At 44.0% G+C, this 9,813-nt stretch overlaps 1 protein-coding gene across 15 annotated transcripts in view; it reads left to right on the top strand.

Moving 5' to 3' along the window:
- Positions 1-9: 9 nt before the first annotated feature.
- Positions 10-9,813, top strand: part of BRD1 (bromodomain containing 1) — a 78,439-nt gene continuing 68,635 nt past the window's right edge. For 4 of the 15 annotated variants that reach the window (XM_069801925.1, XM_069801924.1, XM_069801909.1 and 1 more), the window contains exons 1-2: positions 234-3,064; positions 7,733-9,030. In XM_069801925.1, coding sequence (XP_069658026.1) covers positions 9,026-9,030 — 5 coding nt within the window. In that variant the 5' untranslated portion in view covers positions 234-3,064; positions 7,733-9,025. Of the gene's footprint in view, positions 161-233; positions 3,738-4,148; positions 4,234-6,112; positions 6,206-7,732; positions 9,031-9,813 lie in introns of those variants that run through there. The other 11 variants (XM_069801911.1, XM_069801917.1, XM_069801915.1 and 8 more) reach the window with 11 other exon arrangements.

Here is a 9,813-nt window from a genome sequence, read left to right as displayed (position 1 = left end):
CACGCACTACGCGCAACATGTCATCCGGTCCGCGGCCCGCAAAATGGCTGCCCCCGGGGCTCCGACGCCCGGGGGGGGCGGCGGGGCGGCTCCGCGCCCGCATCCGGATGGCGGCGGCGGCGGGGAGCCGGGGGTCCTGCCGCGCCGCCCCGGGGCCGGGGTGAGACGCGAGCCTTCTCCGCAAAGGCGCGGCCGCTCGCCTCCGCCCGTTTCGTTTCTGCGGCGACTGAGGGGGGCGGCGGCGCCGGCCTGGGGGTTCCTGCGGCGCCGCGGGCCTCCAGGGAGCGCCGGGGCCTCTGCCCGGCCGGCAGCGCCTTCCCCGGGAGGCCGCGGGCAGGCGCCCCGAGCTGCCCGCGGGCCGGCCGCGCCAGGAGCGGCCGTTCCCGTCCTCGCGGCGAGGGCCGGCGGGCGGCGCAGCGCGGGCAGCTGGTGCCTGGCGGGCGGCCCGCTCGCAGCGGGCTGCCGGCAGGGCCCCGGCTTCAGGAAGGGCCGGCAGCCTGCCCTGGCCGAAGCCCCGAGGAGAGGCCTTCGTGGGCACCGCTCCGCTGGAGCGCGGGCACGCCGCAATGCTGAAGGCAGCCCTCGCCTTTTCAGGAATTTGATCTCCGTTACGCATATTTTCGTTTAAAAAAAACCCACCTCGATACGTGTTCGTGGTGTACCGCACGCTCGATTTGGTTCTGGGCTCTTTTGCTGTACTTGCAGCCACTGTCTGCCTCGGGAGGGGCACTTCACATGACGCTTCGGTCCGATCTGGGCAGCCATCGCAGGGAAGGCTGTTCTGGGGTGAAGGATAGGCGTCGCATCAGTTCAGTGAAGCCGTGGCTCACTATATGCTTGAGATCTTGGAATTTTTCTGGAGAAAGCTCCTCCAGTTTTGGTGCTCAGTTGTGGGTCGGTGATTGAGAGAGATTAGTCAAGGTTGTCAAGTGGAGTGAGTCATCCCGGCTTTTGGGGTAGGGGTGGGGGTGAAGCAGGGTGGTTTGTTGCGGGTTTTTTTAATGAATGCCATTTCTGCAGAGAGCTGGGTGAAGATATGATTTGGTGAGACTTTGATATTTGACTGTGTCCAATTTCCAGTGGCAGTCATAGATTTCTGCTCCTTTGACTTCAGTGTCGCTGGTCATAATAACTTACGTCTTAATTTGGGAGCGGAAGCAGGAGAAAAACATTAACAGCACTGGTTTGGAAGCAATGCTAAGTTTTTGATTCAGACAGTGTTTAGAGAGAGAAATAGTGTTTAAGCAAGTACTTGTTTTTTGACCTGAGTTGTTTTCATTGGTTAATTGACTGATTTTTTTTTTTTATTTTTTTTTTAGTTGAACAGATATAGTGAAAAATGTTTTGGTGGATATATGGCAGTATGAAGAAATCAGTTGATAGCTTTTTGATTTGAAATAGTGGAGCTCTTGAGCATTCTGCTATAGTATTCTTATGTTTGTATTTCTATAGCACTGGTGTGGTCTTCTAAATGGACAGTGCCAGTCAACATGAAGTAAATGATCTGTTATGGTTAATGCTTCCTTTGGAAATCTCATGTGAAGTTTTTTTGGTTTTTTTTTCATTCATGTGCTATTCAAAATCCCAACAAAATAGCTGTTACACTGTATGCTGGCAGTCCTTTGTTCCATATTAGTAACTTTTTAACTTACAGTGTGTATTTACTGATACAGTTCAACTGGTACTATAGACGATTGAGGCCAAAGTGATTTGAGGTGAGGTTACTTTGACTTGCCCAGTTTCTACTGTTACAAAGTGCGTTTATATGAATACAACTACTTAAAAATGAAGTTTGGTCTTGGCCAGGTCTGCCAGCTAAACTGAGTAATAGAGGCTTGAGAGCTTAGTTAAGAAGTTTCTATCACCAGTCTGTTGACAAGAAATTATGGTGATTATTTAACACACAATAATAGATAGAAACAGATCATTGCATAAAGCATCTCTTGGAGGACTATAAAATTGTTACAGTTACGTTGAATTTTACTTGGAATTACATAGTTACACTTACCACACCACAGAAAGCCTGACAATATTAGAATAGGTGGCTCTATTAACTGCTTTTTTTTTTTAAACAGCTATGAGTTTAAAGAGTTTCCCAATTGGTAGTTGAAAATTTTGCAGTAAATTAAAAAAGACTAGATATTCACTTTGTGCTTCCCCACTGCATGTTGTTCATTCTGTCTGCACCTCTCTGTACCTCTTCAATTTTTTATACATCCTCTACTGAAAATTTCCTTAAGCGTTAGTGAAAGTTGAGATTAATGAAAGTTGATTTTTTTTTTTCTTTAAATTACCTTCTAAATGGCTTGAGAACCAATCACTGATTCAGTATATAATCTATTGAAGTGTATCACAGATTGAGTGAAATAATTGGAACTTCTTCCTGTTTTACAAAAATACACCAGAAACTTAAAGTAGGTCTTAAAAATCTGAGGAAAGCTGGGGCCAGAAAGTCTTTTCATGAACAACCAAGTAATATGAAGAATAAAACAAAGACATGATGGTGATCTGGTGACAGGCAAAGGAAAAGAGTAAGGAACTGCAATTCCTAGAGAAGGCTCCAGACTGCCAGCTTGTGGTGAATGTAGCAGCACTGGTGTAGCAATAGTCTAAAGATACAGATTCTCCATAAAGCATGCAGTCTGAGGTTTAAGTATGTGAAAGAACATAGTAATTTGGCAAGATGGATATTAGGAAAGTCTGTGCAAGGCAGCTTGACAGGAAGAAACCACAACTTTCCTTACTTAACTTCATAAGAGTATTTTTTTTTTCATTTTCCCCCATTTATAAACTTTTTATCTATTTTTCAGATACTGTGAATAAACATCTTTATTTGCACGTTTAACTGAACCTGGCATGAATTAAAAGTGACCTGATGTTAAATGAATACAAAAAAGTAATTTCTCACTCCAGCCCCTGGAGCAAACTGCAAGTACCTGGCTGCCCGTTATGTTTTGTAGAATATTGGAAAGCTAAGAGACCATGCTGCCAAAGAAACTCTTTGGGTTCTCTGGACAAAAGAGGTTACAGGTTCAGAGAAGAAGGAAACGTCACTGCAGTAACCGTAAGTAACCAGCACTCTGTTGTTCTCAATATTGGGGTGCGCATTGAACGCAGAAGGCTCCCAGAAAGGCTGTAACAAGAGCCTAAAAAGAGCTGGAAACCAGATGAAATCCTTGTATCCCTTCCTACTGTGATAGAACTTAAAATATGCCTTAAATATACCTATTTCTCTGTCAATATTATGTTATGTGTTATTAGATGATTGTAGATGTTCAGCTGGTGCAGACAGAGCTTTGTGTTCTGTGGTCCCAGAGTCTCTCCAGTCACTGAAGTGTTCATCTTAATCTGTTTTTTTTTTCTTTTTTCCATCCATTTCTTTCTTGGTAGCAAAGATAACATTGGTACTGTAGTGATAAATTGAGGTAGTTCTGTCTTTCTGAATTTGTATACCTTTGGAAACATTAAATGTTATAATGGCATATTGAGAATACCGGCAGTATTAGCCCTTTTGCTGCTGTTACCTTGTTTTAGCAGAATTAGGCAGTTAATGCATTTATCTCCTGCTCTGATAAGCTTATTTTCCTTATTGAATCACTCAAACCTTTGGCTTCACCCCTAGCAACTTCTGCATCAGTGATGCATTTTCCATGCGAAATCATGAAGACAAAAACTATATCAAGAAATAATAGTTCTTAAGTCAACCACAAAGAATTGCTGCCTTTGTATGCACTGAGGTAATACATCTAATAAAATGATCTGTTTTCCTCCTATAGACTTCAGCTTCTTCCAGGACCCCATCTAGCCAGTGTCACCTTAATGATCAAAACCTTAAAATAGAGGTCAGAAGTACTAAATTTGGATGTCCAATTTAGTATCACCAGGGTATGATTTCTAAGAACACTTAACATAGGAGAGTACTTATATATTTAGCATACATACCCATTAACTTCAGCAGGCACTTGGCTCTGCTCTTCAGATCCAAGGTGTCAAGTGCTCAGAAAATAAAGAATGAGCAATTACACAGTAGTTGTGAGCAACTGTAAGCAACGTTCACTGCCAAAACAACGATGCCTTTGTGCTTTTATATTAATGACCTCATTTGTTACAAACACAACTGTAATCTTGTTATCATCCGGGATTTCTAGCACATCAGAGGTCTACGTCAGTGATTTTTGACTTGGAGTTGAGCATTGTCACATCCCAGGACGACCCAGGTTCGCCGATTCCCAGGTCAGGATTCAGGTGAAACGACACCAGGGATCCTTAAAGTCAACTTTTATTCGCTCACCGCAAGAACTGGCGTGAAACTACGTCAGTGAATACGTGTATAACACGTGCTAACCATGCGTCCCCAAACCTATAGCGCAGGCCTCGCTTATTTGGGGATCGGTTGAGGGAAGACCATAAGGAGATCCCTCCCGTTGGGTCAGGAGGTTCAGAGCAGACCCCCTTGCTTTCTAGACCCCTTCTCAGAGAGGAGCCCGGGGGCGGCTGGATCCGCTCCTCGTCCCCGACTTGGTCAAGGGTTTACGCCTAAAGGGATGAGGTGTAGGGAGTACAGGAAAAAAAACCAAACAAAAACCAAACCGGAGAGAGAGAGGAGAGACAGGTGTCGCCGCTCCCGGGTCCGGCGTTGGTCCGGTTCCGGTGGGCTTGCGCGCGCGCGGGGCGTCAGTTGGTGCCCTTTTATCACCTGGCCCCGAACTCATTAGGCTAATGAGGTGTCGCGCGGGGTTTGTGCTTCCGGAACCTTCGGGAAAGGGGTGGGCGGGCCTGGGGAGCGTCGTTTGGGAGCGACTTCTCCCTCCCTGGCGGCGTGAGGGTGCTTTGACCTTTGGCCATATATGGTGAGCTGCCCCGCTCAGCCTATCGGAGCAGGGAGCTGCGCCCCCTCCGGCCCGCCCTCCGCCGCCTGTAGCCAACCGGCTCCTCACCTGCGGTGGGCGGGCCCCTTGTGGGGCAGAGCGCGCCCTCGGGCAGAGCGCGCCCCGCCGCCACGCTGGAGGCCTTGCCTCTTCCAGCCCCTCACAGGCATGTGGGAGCGTGTTCACAGGATTTATTCGTGTTCGCCCTTTACGTGGGGTGAGGATGGTGCTGGAATATGTCTTGCAGGAGCGCTCAGTTTGAAGTTCCTGTTCTAGCATTTTTTTTGAGCCTGTTGAGAGTGTCTGCTTTATGAAGCCATATTGTATATCAGACTGGATTTATACATGCGTGAGTTTAGAAGATCTCTTTATTAGCCAGAATCAGGCACTGGCTGAGGTGGTAGACGCATCTGAGACAAAGCAAAGAAAACTTGCATAGGTCTCATTACTGTTTGTTGAACGATTGTCCTGGTTTCAGCTGGGACAGAGTTAACTGTCTTCCTAGTAGCTGGTACAGTGCTGTGTTTTGAGTTCAGTATGAGAAGAATGTTGATAACACTGATGTTTTCAGTTGTTGCTCAGTAGCGTTTAGTCTAAAGTCAAGGATTTTTCAGCTTCTCATCCCCAGCCAGCAAGAAAGCTGGAGGGGCACAAGAGGTTGGCACAGGACACAGCCAGGGCACCTGACCCAAACTGGCCAACAGGGGTGTTCCATACCATGGGACGTCACACCTAGTATAGGAACTGGGGGGTGAGGGCAGGGAGTCGCCGCTCAGGGACTAGCTGGGTGTCGATCGGTGGGTGGTGAGCAATTGCCCTGCGCATCATCTGTACATTCCAGTCCTTTTATTATTGCTGTTGTGATTTTAGTAGTGTTATCATTATTAGTTTCTTCTTTTCTGTTCTATTAAGCCATTCTTATGTCAACCCACGAGTTTTACTTTTCTTTTCCCGATTTTCTCCTCCATCCCACTGGGGGGCGGGGGGAGTGAGTGAGTGGCAGCGTGGTGTTTAGTTGGTGGCTGGGGTTAAACCACACAAAGATACGTATGAGTTGGGTTTCTCTGAACAGAGGAGGCTATGAGCTTTTGTTTGTTTGGGGTTTTTTGTGGTTGTCATGTATTAAGTCTTGCTTCTGACTTATTTTTTCACTTTGTTTTTCCTCCCCAGATTTTGATGTCACCTTGCTTTGTAGTTCTTCCCCATGTAAATGAGGAGACAAGGTTTTAATTCTGAATAAGCCCATCTATTTTGGGATTTCTTTTGCAGTAAATGAGTAGGGATTCTAACAGCGAAGCTTCCTCCATTGCATACCGTATTAATCATCTGCAGACCAGGTCTGTCCTCTAGAATGAATGAGGAAGAGGTAGTGAAGTAATTAAGACTGGATTTGTGTCTCATTGCTGATTGAATTTTAACTTAATTATACTAAGGCTGAAGTATTAACTCATTGTAAACATTGGAGATCGTTTCTTGGAGATACACCTTTGTGAGTGACCTAACTAGGAAAACAACTTCACTCAGTGTCTATACTTCATCACATATTACACTTGTACGTTTTGATACTGACAGCAAGGAATTGAGAATAGAGAAGTCACTCCAAGGGATTTAATAAATAAGAAAACCTTTATATATTATTGAACTTTATGAAGGCAGTGAGTAACTTTTCTTTGCTTGGATGAAGGCTGTGTAGAGGATCCTTTCCAGTGTAGAGGAAAGGATCAGGGAGTAGGAAAGGGTTATCAGAGAAAGTAATAGTGTGTTTGCAGTAATATTGTTTATGTGTATGTGGGTTATGCTGGCTTAAGCAGTTACCTGAGTTCATGCTAAATAAAGTATCTTCTGAAATCCAAACCTGATGAGGACAACCACAGAGAGAAATTAGAAGTAAAAGTACTGAAACTGATGTTTGATTTGAGAAATATATTGTGTATCAGATGTTTGTGTGGAGAGCACTTTGTTTTCCCTTCGCTGTGGCTGCCTTTGACAAAAATTTTCAGTTCAAATAGGTGTAAAAATGAAGTCAAAATCCAACATAAATTGTTTAGCCACCATGTTTTGGGATTCTTTGCTATGCAAGTATGCTATTTTTAGAACTTTTCACATAGCACTTAGTGTTTTGCTTTTTGATTCCTATTCATTACCACTGACATTTTGTCTTTGCCCATAACTTAGGCCAGTTAGTTATGCTATGTAAGTTGACAGACACTCCAATTCTAAACATGCAGCTTCTTTCGCCAGCTAAGCTGATGATGGCTAATGACTAGGGATGTTGAAGGGGCACTCAAAAACCCTGGATTTACTTTCCTGCTGCCTCCCGTGCGCTGGCAATCATTTTCATCTGGTCATGCAGGGAGGCAGTTCAGGGAGCTAAACAGAAAATCGGTGACTTGTTTATAAAGGGTTATTCTGATGGCAGTTACCATTTGGCAGGAATACCTTCCCGTAAAGACCTTTGCAGGTGGAGTTACTATGCAGAACATAATAAAGGTGCCAAACTGTAAACGCTAGCAATTGAATAATTAATGCCAAAGAGGCAATGACGGGAGAGAAGGGGAATACTATTCCCTTGTTTATGGCTCTGTCTGCTCTTTTGTAAACAACAGTATCATTATACATAAGAGTGCAAGTAACTCTGCTCCAAAGGTTTGTACTCGATAAAATAGTCTCCAGTTAATAGTAGTTTTGCTATTTAGAAGACCTACAGGCGAGTAGATGGGCAAGCTTTGTGTTTTTGCTGCAGCATTTTGTAATTTGGGGATGTTTTTTGTTTTGTTTTGTTGAAGTGTAGTTTACATATGCTTTCATGTATATCCTAATACTGAAGTTCGTGTTTTTGTTGTCTTTTTTTTTTATCTTTGCAGTGTCTGTAGGAGTAAGCTCAAGCTTCACCTTCCGTCATGCAACAGTTATGAGGATATATGTTAGAGAGCGTCTTATAACTGCAAAATCCCAAAGGTACATGATGTTAAAGGATTCAAGCTAGATAGTAGAAGGGTAAGTAAGGCAGGAAGTAGGCTTCCCTGTCAATTGTGTATCTCAGCGAAGTGCTTAAGATAACTTTCTGTCTGCAAGTGACAGTCTACATACCTCTTTCTGTAGTAGGTGACTCCAAGCAGTAGTTCCCACAAATGCTTAAATGGAAATGGGTAAGGGCCTTTGTATAGCAGCTGTACAGCTTAAAGACCACTCTGTCAAATGATCTTTAAGTATTATTTATAGATAACATTCCATAGGACTGCTTAGCAGATGCAACTCACAGAAGTGTTTTTTAGGAAGCACACTGATGTAGCTTGAATTCTGATGGAGCTCTGATGATAAAAGGTCTCTGTCTTTATCAGTACCATAAAAGGCATTGACACAGCCTCTAGTCTGTTTTAAAACTTGTGTTTTGGTGAAGACTGTTCATTTGGATCAACATGAACTGTTCTGGATATCTAAAGGGTCTTCTTACCAATTTTACAAATAGAGAACCACTTCAATTCTGAGGATGAGAAAGATGGTACGTGCAGGAAGTAAGAGTTAGTGAGGCCATAAGAAGCAAAAAACTTTGATTCCTTAGCAGTTGGTGAACATGGATGAACACCAATATTATTTCATCTTTACTCACCCTTTTGTCATAATATGGCTAAAACTTCAGGATCAGAGGAATGAAAAGGAAAATGCAGACAATTCTTCCTAACCTGGGAACAAGGAATATATTCAGTAAACATGTAGGGGTAAAAAGGGCCAACAGTTTTCTTCCACATTTGAAGCCAAAAGGTTGATCCCCATTCTGGAACTGTCATCTGGGACTTTGGACCATATATCCCACTCAGTCTCATATGAAAAAGAAGTCAGCCTTTCTGCCAAAGTATCAATGATAGCTAGGAGATGGATCAGTGATATGTGGATTTGTCTTTAAATATAGTAGTTTGCAAAGATCAGCCAGAAGAGGTGGAGGGACACTACACCACTTCACAGACTGAAGATAACAGTTGTGGTTTTGTTTGTCAGCACACTGCCGTAACATGTCTTTTGATAGGGTTGCAGCATCTTTTCCACAGCGCATGCTGTTCTGGCTTCTGTGAGGTTTGGGAACAACCTTTCTTTTGAGAACAACCAGCCTTGCACAGTCATGCCTGCAAGTACTTTACCAGTGCCATATACCACAACTGATGAGGTAAGTGAGATTAAAAAGCATCCCTTTGCAGGATGAGAGGACCACAGTAATGTTGTATCTTACAAGACAGTATTCTGGAGGGGAATATTAATCATGCATAGTTGAGTCTGAAGGTGTAAACCATATAGTGGGGAAGCCAAACATAAAGTTTATAGTGATAGATTGGCTTGAGGCATTATACAGAGGCATCACATAACTTAGCAAGGTTAGGCAGATTTGTCATCACGATAGGAAGAAGACCCCCATACACATGCTATGGCAGTCCAAAACTTATCCTGAAATAGAAAGATTCTCACACGTTCTAAAGAATGTGTGGAGCCAGCTCTGCCTCTTGCTTGTCCCTTCACCAGCCAGCTGTTCAGACCAGGAAAGGGATACAGAGTTCCATCCAGGGAAGATCAGCACCACTGCCGATATTTAAGTGCTGCAACAAGCCTGAGTTGATCTTTATTAGTAAAACAAAGGTGATACTATGTAGGTGATAGACTTCAGCAATGTGGAAATGTGTCTCATGAAGTTTGATTCTGCAAGGAAAGAGGAGGATACCAAAGCAGATAAATAGCACTTGTGTGTGTTTTCATGACCCTTACTTCTTGAAGTGTTTCCCTTGAGAATTTGTTGACTAGTGCAGGTGAAAGCTGGTAGGCAGAAGATACTCCTTCTGTGGAAGTCTTCCATGCGGGGTGAGTCAGCAGTGGCAACTTGAATAAAAACTTGATGCTGCAAAGTAGGGGTGTGAAGATTCTGATGGACTGGGACTGAAGCCCCATGCACATGTTGAGC

This window comes from Haliaeetus albicilla, chromosome 14 (assembly GCF_947461875.1).
Source record: "Haliaeetus albicilla chromosome 14, bHalAlb1.1, whole genome shotgun sequence".
In the NCBI taxonomy this organism is placed as follows: domain Eukaryota; kingdom Metazoa; phylum Chordata; class Aves; order Accipitriformes; family Accipitridae; genus Haliaeetus; species Haliaeetus albicilla.
Note: the sequence above shows the minus strand (reverse complement) of the source record. Positions and strands in the feature narration are given on the sequence as shown.